Source organism: Musca autumnalis, unplaced genomic scaffold, assembly GCF_047663935.1.
Source record: "Musca autumnalis isolate F117 unplaced genomic scaffold, ASM4766393v1 scaffold_4, whole genome shotgun sequence".
Lineage (NCBI taxonomy): Eukaryota > Metazoa > Arthropoda > Insecta > Diptera > Muscidae > Musca > Musca autumnalis.
The window spans coordinates 217,629,634-217,647,278 of record NW_027411977.1 but is presented as its reverse complement, the minus strand read 5'-3'; the positions used below and the strand labels follow the sequence as shown (position 1 = coordinate 217,647,278).

Here is a 17,645-nt window from a genome sequence, read left to right as displayed (position 1 = left end):
CTTTATAGGCATAACGAAGGGGATATTTATAGAGGAAGAGAAGCAGCCCAGCAAAATTTATTTGAAGTTGTTCCTTGTGAAGTAGTGATTGAATAGCTTTTTTTGAAGCAGTCCACGCAGAGTCATGAAAAATGCAGTCCGTTCTTCACATTTTGACAATGTCCGATTTGAATCCATTTCATAAATTTTTCACATTTTAGAAATTTCAAAATTTTGCAAAAAAAAACTTAAAAAGACAAAGAACTTAATTTGTTTCTTGTTAATTATAATAACAGCAATATGTTTGCATCCATAAAAAGTAATTTGTATACAAAAAATAATAAAAGTGATTTCGAACTACATCTTTGTTTGTAGCCAAAGAAGTACTTGAATCATATGTTGTTGTGATTTATTCACTACAAAGAACTAATGCAAAATGTGTGCTTAAGAAGTAAATTAGACAGTATCCTCACTGCACCATGCCCTTGTAAAAATCATGACTTCTTTCACGTAAAAAGATGTAGTCCGAAATCACTTGCACTCATGATTTAACTACTTCTTTGGCTACAAACATTTTGCTGGGAGGCTATAATAGACGACCAAAAGAATGTTTTAATAGCCTACCAAAGGGGAGTAAAAAAGACAAGGAGGGATGAGTTGTTGTTTACACCATATCTAAATAATACCCTGCTTAAAAAAGTTGAAAGAGCCCCAAATGTTACTTCTCATATTTAATATTTATTTATACAAAATAATAACAGAGTTTTTAAGGGAAAATATTAATTTTTTGTAGTCCACTACTAATTTTAATACTTTTAGACATATGTATGTTTATGCTGTCTAGAATAGTTCACGAAACAGATTATTAACAGAAAGAACATAAAAAAGAATCCAGTAATTCATATTTTTGTTGGTTTAAACAAATAAAAAGAAAAAAATCAGCTTGATTGTGCGCTAGAACATATGCGTCCGTTGCTATAACCTCTTCAACTACAAACGTCTAGTTGCGGTTTTTTCCAAAACCTGACTACGCAAGTCATGATCTCTTTGACATAGCTTTTTCCAACCTTCAGTTTCTGTGACGGTTTTAATGTTGTTTACCATAAAATAAATTGCCATGGTTTTGAGACGTTTATTGGTGTGGCGATCGGCCAACAAAAGGATATCAGCAACTGTTTCAACCTCCATTGTTTCAAGTAAAATGTTTTCACACAATGTTTGCAAGTCCAATAGCGAGTATTTGTTAGCAGCAATAAAGAGCTCTTCGGCCAATTTCTTCGGTATATCACCACCTGTGTACATATATTTCAACATTTCCTCAACTACTTCGGCATCCATATCATCAATCCGTAAACGATTTGTTTTACTTTCCTCCATGTCAATGCGAAACATTACAGCAAACACTTCACTGCGGGCACATATTATAGCCTTATGGGCTTTAAATTCAGTACCATCCTGGGCAACAACAGTTACATCGCTAAATTCTTTACTGGTCAAAAGATTGGCAAGATCCTTTGTAAGATTAGAGCATACTATATTCTGGGGTAGGGGTTTGATATCAACCTTGACTTGGTGGTTCGTTACATTATCATAATCTATAAAAAGTGTTCTCTGTCCGGTATTGTGTACCGGTACCTTCTGACTGAAAATTTCATCTTCTGCAGATATCGTAACTTGAAATACTGTGCTGCTGTCCTTGACTCTGGCTGACACCAATTCTATGTAAATCTCTACCAAGTCATAACCTCTACCCTTACGATTCACTGCCTCCAGCTGCCATTCAGATGTTCCACTTTCACTATTAATTGTAAGAACGTTTTCACACGATAAGGTTTGCCTGCTCAAAAATGCGTTGTCCGTTTTGGTTCTCATTCGTAAATTGTGTCAGTGTTGAAACAAAATGTGGAAGTAAGTGAACGAAAACGTACATAAAGTACTTTTTTGATAAATTCGTTCAAGAAATACTTTTTATTTAATTTGTATTATACAAACATTACTTCAAGAAGATGTTATGATTTTTAATTAATTTCTTTTATAGTTTTCGTAATTGAGATTATTTTAAATGTTTTGAAAGAAAAATGTTCGAACAGAATTGTTTGTAGAAAAGGGGACGAAAAAATCCATCAAGAAAAATTGCCTAATGTAAATCTGATCATGGTATAGTAATTACTGTTTCCTCACATATTTTTATAAAATTAAGAATGTGTGTGTGCGAAATGTGTAAGAAAAAAAATGTAAACAAATACTCATTTTTGTGTTAAATGCTGTAAGAAGTGACAATACTCACATAAACCTTTTTGGTACATTTATGTAAAACCGTACTTCTTTTTGTTCAAAAAGTACGCTTGTATAAAATGACTTAAAAAACGCAACACTAGATGTGAAAATTACGAATGAGAGTCAAAACGGAAACCACGTTTTTGAGCAGGCAAACCTTATCGTGTGAAAACGTTCTAAATCTGCGAGAATTATATATTCCTAAGAACGTTTTCACACGATAAGGTTTGACTGCTCAAAAACGTGGTTTCCGTTTTGACTCTCATTCGTAATTTTCACATCTAGTGTTGCGCTTTTGAAGTCATTTTATGCAAGCGTACTTTTTGAACAAAAAGAAGTACGGTTTTACATAAATGTACCAAAAAGGTTTATGTGTGTATTGTATTTGAAAATTAAAAAAGTAATTCTTGTGAATCCCATAAAATTAGGTAAAATGTATGCGTTGTTAAAATTGTTGCCTCATGCGCGCATGCCATGTAAAAAATAATGTAATAATTCTTACCACCTGAAGGTAAGATGATACCTGCGTTACCAGCGTAAATTTTTCAAGAAAGATTTTTATGAAATAGGGAAATACCTTTGTTATTAACAGGTACATAGAAGAAGTTTTGAAGAACACCTTTATTTGTAAAAAATATGATGAAACAGGTAGATAATATATTACATGCTAGTGTTGTATGTATGGTACTTTATGTACGTTTTCGTTCACTTACTTCCACATTTTGTTTCAACACTGACACAATTTACGAATGAGAACCAAAACGGACAACGCATTTTTGAGCAGGCAAACCTTATCGTGTGAAAACGTTCTAAGAGTTTCTTTCCTAACTTGGGGAATTCCCAAAGGTATTGATTATCATAAATTTTAGTCACAGACATTTTCGTTGAATTTAAAAACACAAAATAGCCAAGCCGGGTAACAGTTTGCTGTAATTTCCAATTTCTTTACTTTACATGTTCCGTTTTGATTCTCATTCGCAAAGTTGGTCAGTGTTGGGAAAAAATGTAGAAGTGGGTGTACGAAAACGTAGCAAAGCCACTTGTAATGTCATGTTCACACGAGCGTTTTAATTAAGTTGTTCGCCTGTCGAACGACGTACACGAATTAACCCGTTTCCACTATACCATTCGTAATTAACAGAAACATAAACAAAATTTCCTTCATTTTTGTTCCCTGTTTTCACGAAAATTTGAACCGAAAACACATAAATGGTCTGTTCCTTTACTTTAAAAAATGGTAACAGTGGCAAAAAATGGTAAAAGTGGTGAACTGGTCTCATATAAATTGTATGCGGGCTAAAGTAAAGGAACGCTTTGCAGGTTAAAAATGGTAAGAAATGGTAACCTCAGGCAGGTAAAGGAACAGAGCTAAAATAAACAATAAATGAATAGGAAAAACGGTAGACTTTCCTTCAAATGTATCTACACACATTTCAAACATTTTTTTAATAAATTCTGAATAATTTTGTATTTTCAATATATTTTTATATGTTTTAAACACCTGCATGGATACAACTGAATATATCAGTTCCGACATTTTTCAACATTGAGTGAGTATGGATATGTAGAATGTAGTTTCAGTTACAAGTTGATACTGATACTTTTTCAAACAGGTATGATATGAGTTGGTATAGACAGAAAAAACGGAACATATTTGTTTATATCTGGTTTGTACAAACTGATATAAATGGATATTGGTGTGATACAATAAGTACTTATTGTATGTAGCACAAACAAAATAGGAATTGAAATAGAAAAATTCCCAAAGAGCTGAATTTTGGTGGAGATGTAGGAATTTTCATTAAAAATTAGGTCCTAAAAATCTCTGTCGATCCCATTCGTGCAAAGAAACTTATTCATGATCATAGATCATATTTTTGTTTTTTATACCCTCCACCATAGGATGGGGGTATATTAAGTTTGTCACTACGTTTGTAACTACTCGAAATAATCATAGTAGACCCCACAAAGTATATATATATTCTTGATCAGCGTGCAATTCTACATCGATATAGCCATGTCCGTCCGTCTGTGGAAATCACTCTAGCGTCCGAACGGATTGACGTAGGATGATGAAACTTTGAGAAAATATATTATATGTACGTAGGACTTTTGGTATCGAAAGCGGGATATGTAGGTCCACGCTTTCGTATAGCCCCCATACAAAATGACGCGTGACGCGTCGTCGTTTTAAGGAATTTTTAAGATATTTGTCCCATTTTACCACCGAATTGGTTGTAATTTGGGACTTTGTGTCTCCAGAGGCCAAAAAACATTCCTACCAAAGTTGGGTTATATAGGTCCACGTTTTGGTATAGACCCCATATAAGGCCCCATATAAAGTACGCGTCATTTTAATATACTTTGAATGTATTAGACCCATTTGACCACAGAATTGGTTGTAATTTGGTATTTTGTGTCTCCAGAGGCCAAAAAACATTCCTACCAAAGTTGGGTTATATAGGTCCAAGTTTTGGTATAGCCCCCATATCAGGCACCATATAAAGTACGCGTCATTTTAATATATTTTGAATGTATCAGACCCATTTGATCAAAGAATCAGTTGTAACTTTGTATTTGTGTTTCCAGAGGCTAAGAAACATTTCTACCATACAATATTTATATAGGTCCACGTGTTGATATAGCCCCCATAATACGACATCTCCCGATTTTCGATATTTTGAAGGTTTTACCCTCATTATCACACTGAGATGGCTGAAATTTGGTATTTAGTCTTCTTTAGGCTTATAAAACTTTCCCCCAGAAGTTTGTAGGTATAGGTCCACGCCATCATATAGCCCCCATAGAACGGTACCTTCCGAATTTCGGTTTTTTGAAGGTTGTGGTCACATTAATCCACCGAAGTGGCTGAAATTTGTGGTGGAGGGTATAAAAAGTTCGGCCCGGACGAACTTAACGCTTTTCTTACTTGTTTATATATATATATATATATATATATATATATATATATATATATATATCAAAAACTGTGAGCCTTACCAAAAAGTGACTAAAGCAAAAGACAACGAGCGTAAAATTCTCTATAAGATATCGCTTTCCTAAAAGTCACATAATAATGATATGCACATATAAAATACCTATAACTTACTTGACCCGAAAGTCAGGATACAAAATCTGGTTAGACCTGGTACTTCTCGAAATAATAACTTAATAGCTCATTTAGACTAGGCATAAATCCTCGACTGGATTTAATAAATCCAGTACAAATCTCAGTGCATTTAGATATACATTTTGGAGGATTTAAATGGCAGTCAGCTGATTTTTGTTAATAGCACAATTACCAAGGTAGATGCATCAGTCCATCTGAACGAATGTGAAACGTCAAAAGAATTTTTTTGTAAATTGAATTCGTCTTAAAAAACATGCGTCAAATTACAAATGTATTGTTTAATACTGAAAATGTTAGTACATTATGCTACTAATGCTAACTAAAGAGCAAATAAAGAATTATTTTATCGCAGTTTGCCCATCTAAAATAAATAAACGAATTATTTTATCGTTTAGACATCATAAATATCAGTCTTGGTTGATTAAAATCAACTTTGTACATCAAAACAAATTTAATTTTTCCGCCTTGCTTACAAATTTTTACATTTTAAATTATTTTAGTGTAGCAATTCACGGATGCATCTACCTTGTTTCTTGTGCCAGCTTGCAACTTTTTGTATTTTCTAGCAACATGTTGCAAAAAACAGAGTTGTATACGAGGATTTATTCCAGATTTAAAACAAATCCACTCAATAGGAGGATTTATTTTTGTATGGGAAATCTGGTAGATTTTGGCTGGATTTAGCAAATAAAACCTGATAATGCGCTAAATCCGGCTAATGGTGTCATATCTAAATGGCATATAAGATCATATAAAGTGTATATATTTTTGATCAGCGTGCTTCTACATCGATATAGCCATGTCTATCCTTCTGTGGAAATCACTTTAATGTCCGAAGTATATAGGTGTATAATACTTTGGTAAATGTATTTTAGGTCCATTCAACTTAACCAACCCCTACCTTACAAAGTGACGCGTCGTTTTAAAGGCCTGCGTACATAAGCTGCCTTGCCTGCTTACCTTGCTTACTTCTGATAAAAGAATAAAAAAGAAAAGGGCAACCCAGTTCGAAATTTCCTCGGCCTTCTTTATTCTTTTATTTTTATTATGTCAAAAATGAAGCAAAAATCAGGCAGAGCAGCTTATGTACGCAGGCCTTAAGGGCTTTTGAAGGTATTATTCTCCTAAGGTCAATCCCCGACCAGAACACCAACATTTTCGGCGGCCTGAGTATTTCAGCCATGAAAACTTATTTACATGGTACAATAATACAGGTAGCATTATCAAGCCAGCTGATGGTAACATAATGTGTCAATTGCATTGAATTGATGTCAAATTTTGACATCTTATGTTACCAACCATTGCCGATGCGGCTACCTGTGTATTTGTACCATGCTTATTTACTAGTTGTGTCGTAAGACACTCCGTTCGGACTCGGCGATAAAAGTAGGTCCCATATCATTTTGCCAATATGAATCATTGATATGGAAAAAGTATCCCATCTCCCTTCCGGGATGTTGTAGGCACATATAATATGTTTAAACAAACCATAGGAAAGCAAATATGTTACTCTCTCTATTTCCCTCTCTCTTTAATCACCACCACACCAATTTAAAAATGTAACAAGCTAACACTTCCCTGCGGGAAATAAATTGGTTTAAAGGTATTTTAAATCTAGTTCTGAAATAAACACAAAAACGCTTCAACAATTGGTTTATGCTCGTGAAAAAGTGTATAAATCAAGCTGGAGAAAGCTTTGGAATATAACAAAACTATTTGTGATAAATATTTGGAATATAATAAAACTATTTTTGATAAATTTTCGCGTTTTCATTATTAGGTCGGACATTTTTCTAGTAGCCCTCGTACACTCCACTCACTGAAACCAGAAAAACATTGAAATTGGTGCGTTCAGTTGTAACAGTTCATGTCTTTAATATTTATTTATCCCCTAAATAATAAAAATGTTGAAAAATTTTATTTTTTATGAAATTTTCCTTAGAAGTTATTCACATAAACCTGTTACACCTATACATAGTATCTGTTGGTATCTGTAGTATTTGAAAAATATCTGTTGTACAACAGATACTTGAGAACGAAAAAACAAATAAAGTTCTCACTCGTTCATATACAACCATGGCAGAACTACCAGGTAGTGGCATCGTAAAATTTTGAATATGTTATGTCAAAACTTTCTTTATGTTGTTGGGGAAATTACAACAAAAATTATTTTTTTATAAAGGGATTTGACTTTTCATATTCGATCAGCTGGTGTGATACCACTACCTGGTAGTTCTGCCATGTATACAACACAGAACTGTTTCTAACAATAACATAACTGTTACACTCATTCCCACATTTATATCATATTATATCTGTTATGTATATGATATATCTGTTTTGTTGATACAAACAGTTATACCATTGCACGTGTTTAATATGTTTCTATTTTCAAAATTAAAGAGAGCGAGACATGTCAAAACAATGTTTGTGTATACAGACTTTCAGTTATTTGTTTCCTTTTCGTTTCTGATTTTTTACGCGATTTTGAACTAATGGACAAGAAATGTGTGTGGAATTAAGAAGGAAAAAATTGCATGTAATTATGCGTCTCTAGATCGACCTCCATGGTAGAGTAAAATCATAAAATTGCTGTAGTGGGGAATTCGATTTAAGAACACTTAATTTCATGAAATTTTTTAATGAAATACATGTTAGTGTGGACCGGGACTTCTGCATCTATATAAAATGTTTAGTTCATTAAATTTCATTCATCTTTTTTCTACAAATTTCTTAATTTTGAATTTAGACATACATATAATTATTTTTTTCGATAAATTTTCTTATTTGTTAGGGATGGGACATACTTATTCGTCGTACGGAGAGGATTTCTAATCGAACAACGTAGAAAAATCGTCGTTCGTTCATAGAATTTTGTGTAGGATAATAAGCAATTTATTCGTAGTTATGGGTCGAACAACGAATAGAGAACGAACGACGTATCGTGAAACGGGCTATTATTGAAATTTTGCTCTGTTCCAGAACATACAAGAGTCTAATAAATCTGTAGTGGGATTCTCTAACTCATTTTTTTGAGTTACCGACAAAAATCGGTAAAATAAAAACGCAAAATTATGAATAAAAAATTCAAATAAAAGTCGACAACACTCTTTCTATCGCTAGAAGTGTACGACTACTTTTTATACATCGTTAACTTACCGAAAAATTTCGTTAATTATCGAAATTGTAAGCATTTTTATTCTACCGACAAATATCGATAACAGCAAAAATGAGTTACAGAATCCCACTACTGTAGTGGGATTCTGTAACTCATTTTTGCTGTTATCGATAATTGTCGGTAAAATTAAAATCCTTATAATTTCGATAATTAACGAAATTTTTCGGTAAGTTAACGATGAATAAAAAGTAGTCGCTAGCCTCTACCGACACAAACAGTGATACCAACTTTTCTTTATGTTTTTAGTCATAATTTTGCGATTTAATTTTACCGATTTTTGTCGGTAACAGCAAAAATGAGTTACAGAATCCCACTACAGGTCTATGAGCCGACACTGATTTGTAAACCGTTTAAGCTAGAAACACATACAACGTTTGGGTAAAGTTTTGTGTCGTTTTGGCCGTTTTTACACTGTTGGGCATGATGCCGAAAAATTCAAATTCATTTGAAATATATGCCGACAAACAGATAAACGCTGGACTTTGGTGTCGTCGTCGCCCTGTTGTTGTTGTTTTTTTCTCGACACCCAACGCAAAACTTTAATCAAACGTTGTATCTGTTTTCAGCTTTAAGGCCTCGACATATAAGAAGCATGGCATTCTTAAGCTGGAAACACATACAACGTTTGGGCCGTTTTTACACTGTTGGGCATGATGCCGAAAAATTCAAATTCATTTGAAATATATGCCGACAAACAGATAAACGCTGGACTTTGGTATCGTCGTCGCCCTGTTGCTGTTGTTTTTTTCTCGACGCCCAACGCAAAACTTTAATCAAACGTTGTATCTGGTTTCAGCTTTACTGAAGTCATATATTTTGTAACTTGTGCTACATTTACATTTCCGAAATCTACTCGATTTCAACTGTCAATTCCATTGCTCAAACGTCAAATGAAATCCAATCGATTTCAGATGAGTTTTCATTTGACGTATACGCAAAGGAATTGACAGATGAAATCGAGTGGATTTCGTAAATGTAAACAAAGTATAAATGACTGTTCCAGAACCTGCAAGAAGCTACTATTTTTTACTACGATAACAATTTTTCCTTTATGATATCGAAAAAATAGTAGTTCTTGCAGTACTGGAACAGTAGTGGAATTCTGTAACTTTTTTTCGAACCGAACCGACATTGTTAATTAACGAAAAAATTCGGTTGCAATAACGATTATGCTATTCTGTATTCCTACCTTACCGATTGTAAAAATCGGTAGGTATTAACGACAAATATTGGTAGAAATAGAAAATGTCAAAAAATAAATTGAGGAACATTTTGTCAAAAATTATAATGAGTTTGTAAATCAAGAAAATATCAAGAAAACCTTCTTGAATTCAAGGGAAATACGCTGTATTTTCAAGGATTTTCACAACAGATTATGCCCTTTAAATTGTGGGAATTCCCGTCATGACGATAATCATCTTTGACAGAATTAGTTAATTGCTGCAGAATGTGAGTTGCAAATCATTTATCTTATTATGTGTTTTTACTAAATTGTATTTTTTTATAGTTACGAAACAAAAAAGATTGCATATCGCCTGCACAAAAGTACGTCTTCGGGATTTCCAAAAATTAGGACTTTTTAATCCTAAAATGATGTACAACATTCTCAAAAGGGAATACAAGTTAGTGCACATACTTGTAATGATACTGCTCTTCAGTCGTAATAATGCACATTCATTGATTTTTTTCAGTCAAACTTTTGTCCGAAGGTTAATTTTTCTGGTTTGTCACGTATTTAATTAGATGGTAAACAGGTGGCCGGTTGTGTAATGTGTAACTCTTAGGATTATCCAACAATTTTGAAAACTGTGTACTGTGAAGATTAACGTTTAATACGAAATCTTGAAAATAAAATATGAATTTGTATTTTAATGCTGTGATTTATACAAAATTGGTGAAATAGGGGATGTCGTATACCAAGCGAAAATTCAGTTTAGCTTCGACATGTCAATATTCATCTAAAGTGACCTCATGTGACCCCTGTCATGTCAATAACATTAAACTTGTGCCAGCAATTTTATTGGCAGGATTAGAATGGGAAATATCTTTACTGGACAAGTTACGAGGGGTTAAACTAATATATTCCGGTAGCTCTTAGTCACTAATCGAATTTCTTATCCGAGGAGCAACCATCTTACTCCATTTCTGAGTTTGATGTCCCTGAAAACGTCAATTAAAATGACAGTGTCTAATACACGATGAAACGACCTCTCCACTCCGTCCTTATCGAGTGATCTTTGCAACTTTCGCAAGATGCTCATGTGACTGAAATTGGTGCAATATCAAGCAATGGTTAATATGTATTAGTCCGCTAATAGAGTTTTGCAACATCCTTTAGAAGATGTTTAAAAGAAGATTCATTAATACTGGTCGATACATGCTACTTTCGACAGAGAAATCTGTTCAGGGCTATCACTCATGGTGTCGATAGTGCACAGGCCATATTTTCATTATGGGCTTAAGTTAAATGTTTCGACTGGATTAGTATCAACCTTGTGATGCTGATTACGTCAATGTACATATATGTATATCATTGGGTCGAAATCCATACATCTCGAGGTATATGTAGGCCCCGAAAGTTTGGAAAAAACTTCAAGGTCTTGGCATAAATTTGGTTCGCTAGATTGCTCCAAACCACAGTCATAAATCCACCACAGTCATAAACTTATATTCAAAAAAAAATTTTTGGCGTAGCCAAGATTTGCTCATATCGATGTGAATCCAGCCCAAACATTTAGCATGCTCCAAAAAGTCAAATGGGAATAGCTATGTATCTATCATCTACTTCAGTAATTCAACACAATCCATTACATTTCGCCACATTCATATTTTCACGGTACGGAAGTTTGTGTCCATATCCTTTTTTTTTAACTATAAATGTAACATATTATTTTTCTTTCAAATATAATATTTGTTTACATTTTTTCGTTGGAAATATGAATATGTTTTCTGTCGGTAGACATAGCGACTACTTTTTTTTGGTTGTTAACTTAACGATAGTTTTCGGTAGTTAACGACATTACTTACCGAAAAAAATCGGTAAAATAAGTGTATAGAATAGCATTTACCGATAATTGTTGTTATCTATCGACATTCGTCGTTAATTCCGTCGTTAAGGAGTTACAGAATCGCACTACAGTAGTGCGATTCTGTAACTCCTTAACGACAGAATTAACGACGAATGTCGTTAGTTAACGATAATTTTCGGTAAGTGCTATTCTGTATACCAATTTTAACGATTTTTGTCGGTAAATTTTGTCGTTAATTACCGAAAATTATTGTTAAGTTAACAACCAAAAAAAGTTGTTGTTAAGTCTTAACGACAGTACATTATTGCAATATTTTGCTGATTTCTTTTAAAAACGGCGTTTTTATATGAGCATATGTTATGTTAATGAGGAGGGCACACAAGGTAAATTCTGCCTTATTGAGAAAAATCTTATTAAAGCGTTTGCAAAAGGGTTAACTATGTAAGATAACATGGGTCAGCTTCGACACTGTTGTGCTTTCGCCAGACCAGATTTTATTGAAGCTGCATAAAGACCACCAAAGAGAAAGTTGTAGAACTTCGATTAACTCATAACTTTCCCTGTCTTATTTATTATAGAGGTAAATCGTAAGCTAACGCTTCAAAAGAACACATGTGTGGTACTGTTATGTAAGATGTATATTATTTCCGTTAACACTATCTTTCTAAGATGCGTTTGTTGGCTTTAATGTCGTATTGAAGCCAAAATGCTACAAGTTCGGATTTCCGAACTATAGGCCATGAGAAGTTCCATTTAATATGGGCGTGAAATGAATAAATTACTCAAATGGCGGTAACGTGGATCCACGAACGTCACCGAAGGGGCTTAATTATGTGAAACCTCAAAGTTCATTTTTTTCCTTTTTTTGCGCTGTTCAGAATTTTCGCACAAAGCACCACAACCCAAAATATGGCCCTACCTTTGTAGTTAGAAAAAATAAAACAGCGGTTCACATACATATAGGAGGGATTTTACCAAATTTATAATTTTTAAATCATGCATGTATAAAATACAATTCACTATAATAGGAAGTGACCTTTTGACCAATGATCCTTACATAAATCTGTTAAATATTTTTTTGTCAGTAATACGTTTAATATATGAATGTGTGGTAGACATAAATAATGCAGCTTCTCTTGCTTCACCAAAGACGGTGTAGATGCACACGCATATTTTTTTGGTCTAAAAGACAATTTCTTGTCCACTTCAAAACCATAAATTGGGGATATTCTATAATTTGTCTCGCCGAACTATTACGGTGGAGGCTAATGATATATTTCTTCATATCCTGGAATAAAACCACCAAAATCTATGAGAATCATGCATTGTTCCTCCTAGAAGTACTCACATACAGACTTGACGTTTTTGAAGTTGAAGTTACTCCTGGGTTTCGCATTGTTGGGATACTTGTAGACACTTATTGTATGCACCTTCCTTCCAAAACAAGATATTTTTCCTCCTTTGCGCGTTTTATATTCTGCAGTTGCGAAGAAATAATGTTTTTAATTTAAAAATACATTAATAAATATTAAAATATATTATTTGACAATTTGTCTTTCCATCGATATTCGTCGGTATGTGCTAACGATTTCTACAATCGGTAACATAAAGTTACAGAATAGCACATTCGTTAACTCAACCGAATATTTTCGTTAACTACCGATGTCGGTTCGTTATTAAAAAAAGTTACAGAATCGCACTACAGATCATAAAAAAAATCTAATAAAAAACATTTCAGAATCACATGCTGCCATGTGATCGAGGTTATTCAAATGTGATTCTGAAATCTTTTTATTCGGTCCAACTTAGTCTTTATGCTATGTTTACATTTACGAAATCCACTCGATTTCAACTGTCAATTCCATTGCTCAAACGTCAAATGAAATCCAATCGATTTCAGATGAGTTTTCATTTGACGTATACGCAAAGGAATTGACAGTTGAAATCGAGTGGATTTCGTAAATGTAAACATAGTAGTAGTCTTTTATCAGATATGATTTCAGCAAGTATGCCATGCTTCTTATGTGTCGAGGCCTTTAAGTGCTGGGGACATAAGCTGCCTCGACTGATTGCCTTGCTTTCCTGCTTCTTTTCTGACATAATAAAAAAATAGAATAAAGACGAAATTTCGAACTGAAGACTAGACGATCTAGAGACGCACAATCTCATGTTAAAATTTCAGTGAAATTACGAGAGTATCTTGAACCCAAAATAGGAAGAGACAACATCGCAAACACAGAAAACCATGTGCAGCGGTTTCACTACCTCATACCCCTAGGTCCCGGTCCACACTAGAGTGATTTCAATGAAAAATTGCATGAAATTATGCGTCTCTAGATCGACTTCCATAGTAGAGTAAAATCGTATAATTGCTGTAGTGGGGAACTCGAGTTAAGAACGCCTAATTTCATGAAATTTTTTAATGAAATTCACGCTAGTGTGGACCGAGACTACCCTATAAAACTCGAAGTCGCCATGTTGAAACAGCTCCAGTGTGACCGTCGACAAATCGAGTGGATTTCCTGAATGTGAACCAGCTATAAGACGGCTTCCTTGTTCTCAATCATGGTACAAATACACAGGTAGTGGCATGGTAAAATTTTGTTATGTCAAAACTTTCTTTATGTTGTTGGGGAAATTACAACAGCTGGTGTGATACCACTACCTGTGTAGTTTAGTCCTTTTATTTTTATTACATTATTTTAAATCCATGATGTACATTAAATAATTGTAACATACTAAATGGTATTAATGAATTAAATGATGAGTCATGAAATTTTACAATTCATACATTTAGTAAATTTTCATTCCCTCCATCACTACTATTTTTTGCAACACCGCTAAAAAATGGTGATGCATACATCAAAAGTCGCAGGGTGTGTACTAACAGATATTTGTTTGTCTCTATTTTTACATATTTTACTGAAAAACATAAGCTCTGTTCCTTTACGTGCAAGAATCTTCAAGTTTTACCACTTTTTACTCGAAAAGCGTTCCTTTACTTCAGACACCATGCAATTCATATGGGAGCAGTTTACAACCTTTTCTACTTTTGCCGGTTTTACCACTTTCAAAACTAAAGGAACAGACCAATAATTGTACATTTGGTGCAAGAATAGTACCAACTTTAATAAAAATCTACGGGAAATGAAAACTGGAAAAAATTTCAAAAACAAAGTGGTGTTTTACATTTAAACGATTGCTCGTACGAGATTTTGTCTTCTCTTTGATCATATTCGTAAATTTCACACACAGGGTTGCATTTTTTTTGTAACATGGTACCAAGCGTACATTTTGTTAAAAATACTTAATGTAAAAAGAAGATGTTTTATACAAATTTTAAAATGCTTATAAAAAATAATCATTTTATGCGTTAAATAATTTTTTATGCCCAAATTCATTGCAAAACTACATTTTGTTTCAATTTCTCTTACTATTCATGGTATAATAAGAAAAGGTAGCAGCATTACACAGCTGACTGAACTGGGTTGTAACGTTAGTGTCAAATTTCATATGACATTTTATACATTTATTTCTATTTCGATGTACATTAGGGACATATATTTTTTGAGAAAAAAAAAATATATCATTCGGAAAAAACCATTTCCCAGAAAGACTTCTTCATATCAATGATATGTAACCTCCTCCAAATTCGAACGATAAGCCGCGCAGAAAATCCCCGCTTGTAGAGGCGATACAACGTTTGTTAATATGTGAGGTATTTTATTAAAATTTAAAAAAATAAAGCCCTAATAAACATGTGCTTCTTTGATTTCTAAAACAAAACATTGAAACAGCTTCTCCTTTTTCTATGAATTTCCAGCGACCCCAAACTTTTCTGCAAGAATTCTACTTTCTGCGAGAATTTATGCATTTAGTGGAATGATGTGGAAACATACAAATTGAAAATGTAACGAATTTTCATTTATGTTTTCCAAAATATTCAACCAAATGTGAAAAATTATTAGTTTTTTAAATTCCAATAATTTATAGACATTTCCTTGTTTTGTTTACAAATACAACTGGCAGTAACGTTACAAACAAAAACAAATTCCTTTGTGGTTGTTGTTCGAGTTGTATTTGTTGTAGTATTAACTTTACCTTGTATTTGTTCTACCATGCTTACTATTGCTCTGTTCCTTTACGTGTCTGAGGTTACCATTTCTTACCATTTTTAACCTGGAAAGTGTTCCCTTACTTTTAATAGCATACAATTTATATGATAGCCCATTGGTCTGTTCCTTTACTTTTAAAAATGGTAACAGCGGCAAAAAAAGCGGCAAATTGCGTGTTTTTTAAAGTAAAGGAACGCTTTGCAGGTTAAAAATGGTAACCTCAGGTACGTAAAGGAACAGAGCACAACTCTGCTTAACAAGTGGTATGTTCCAGTACTACACATTTCTACACATTTTTACTCCGATAACCGATTTTTCCTTTATGTTATCGAAAAAATAGTAAAAATGTGTAGAAATGTGCAGTACTGGAACAGACCAAAGAATAACCACCACAAAGAGGAGACAACATCTCGTACGAGCAATCGTCACAAAAATTCGTTTTTGTACCACGACTTTTTCCAACACTAACTTTGCGAATGAGAATCAAAGTGGAACATGTAAAATAGAGAAATTGACAATTACAGCAAACTGTGCTGTTGAGAGATACCCGGCTATTTTGTATTTTTTAAATTCAATAAATTCAACGAAAAATGTCGATCACTAAAATTTCTCATAATGAATACATTTGCAAATTCCAAATATTGGAAAATCGAATATCGAATCCAAATAATGCAATATCGAGCTATCGAATAGAATATAAATCTGATATATTTCAAATTGATACTGAAAGTGGAAAAACCGAATGGCAAATGGTCGCTGAGCATGTAGTCGGGGATGAATATGACAATGTCGAAATTAACATAGCATTGATGTCAGCCAGTGTCAACGACACAGTATTTCAAGTTGAGATATCTAGTGCAGAAGCCGAATTTAATACTACCAAAAAGATACGAACAGCCATTATAGAATATGAACATTTTTTAATCGGTTATGATAGAGATGATAAAACGGACCACGAAATCAAGGTTGTTATAAAACCTCTATATAACACTGTATTACGCTCCAGTCTTACTAAGGATCTTGCCAATATTTTAACCAGCAAGGAATTTAGCGACGTAACTCTTGTTGCACGAGATGGTACTGAATTTAAAGCCCACAAGGCACTGTTATCTGCCCGCAGTCAAGTGTTTGCTGCTATGTTTCGCATTGACATGGAAGAAAGTAAAACAAGTCGTATATCTATTGATGATATAAAACCCAAAGTAATTGAGGAGATGTTGAAATATATGTACACGGCTGCTGGTGATATACCCAAGAAATTGGCAGCAGAGCTCTTTATTGCCGCTAACAAATACTCGCTTTTGGATTTGCAAGCATTGTGTGAAGACATTTTAATTGAAACGATGGATGTTTTTACAGTCGCTGATATCCTTTTGTTGGCCGATCGTCACGCTAATGAACGTCTCAAAACCTCTGCAGTTCAATATATAACAAAGAATATTAAAGAGGTCACAACAACTAAATGTTGGAAAAAACTACGTCAAACTGATCATGAATTGTGTATGGATATTTTGAAAAAAACCATACAGGAACGTTCGTAGTTCTATAGTGTATGTTTGAATATTTTCTCTTTATTTATTTGAACCAAAAATATCAATCCCTGAATTATTTTTTATGTTTTTTTTTTTTTAATTAATAATACATTTTGTGAACTAATTTAGATAGTATAAACTAATGCTGAGCACGCATAGCGCACAAGCAAGCTGAATATTTTCTCTTTATTTATTTGAACCAAAAATATCAATCTCTGAATTATTTTTTATGTTTTTTTTTTAATTTAATAATATATTTTGTAAACTAATTTAGACAGCATTTAGATAGAATATACTAATGCGCAAGCTGAATATTATGTCTTTATTTATTTGAACCAAAAATATCAATATCTGAATTATTTTTTATGTTTTTTTTAATTAATAATCTGTTTCGTAAACTAGTTT

At 33.3% G+C, this 17,645-nt stretch overlaps 2 protein-coding genes and 1 long non-coding RNA gene across 3 annotated transcripts; 2 read left to right on the top strand and 1 right to left on the bottom strand.

Annotated features, from left to right (window-relative positions):
- Positions 1-742: 742 nt before the first annotated feature.
- Positions 743-3,368, bottom strand: LOC141401465 (protein roadkill-like). The gene is made up of 2 exons (XM_073981727.1): positions 3,047-3,368; positions 743-1,777 (listed from the first exon to the last, which is right to left on the bottom strand). The coding sequence occupies exons 1-2, from the start codon at positions 3,133-3,135 to the stop codon at positions 970-972; spliced, it is 897 nt and encodes a 298-aa protein (XP_073837828.1). The 5' UTR covers positions 3,136-3,368; the 3' UTR covers positions 743-969.
- A 6,152-nt stretch (positions 3,369-9,520) lies between these two features.
- Positions 9,521-10,465, top strand: LOC141403957 (uncharacterized). The gene is made up of 3 exons (XR_012412926.1): positions 9,521-10,013; positions 10,072-10,186; positions 10,256-10,465. It is a non-coding gene; the product is annotated as an uncharacterized lncRNA (long non-coding RNA).
- Positions 10,466-16,457: 5,992 nt separating this feature from the next.
- LOC141403242 (speckle-type POZ protein-like) lies at positions 16,458-17,249 on the top strand. Its single transcript, XM_073985427.1, has one exon. The coding sequence runs from the start codon at positions 16,458-16,460 to the stop codon at positions 17,247-17,249; it is 792 nt and encodes a 263-aa protein (XP_073841528.1).
- Positions 17,250-17,645: the final 396 nt, after the last annotated feature.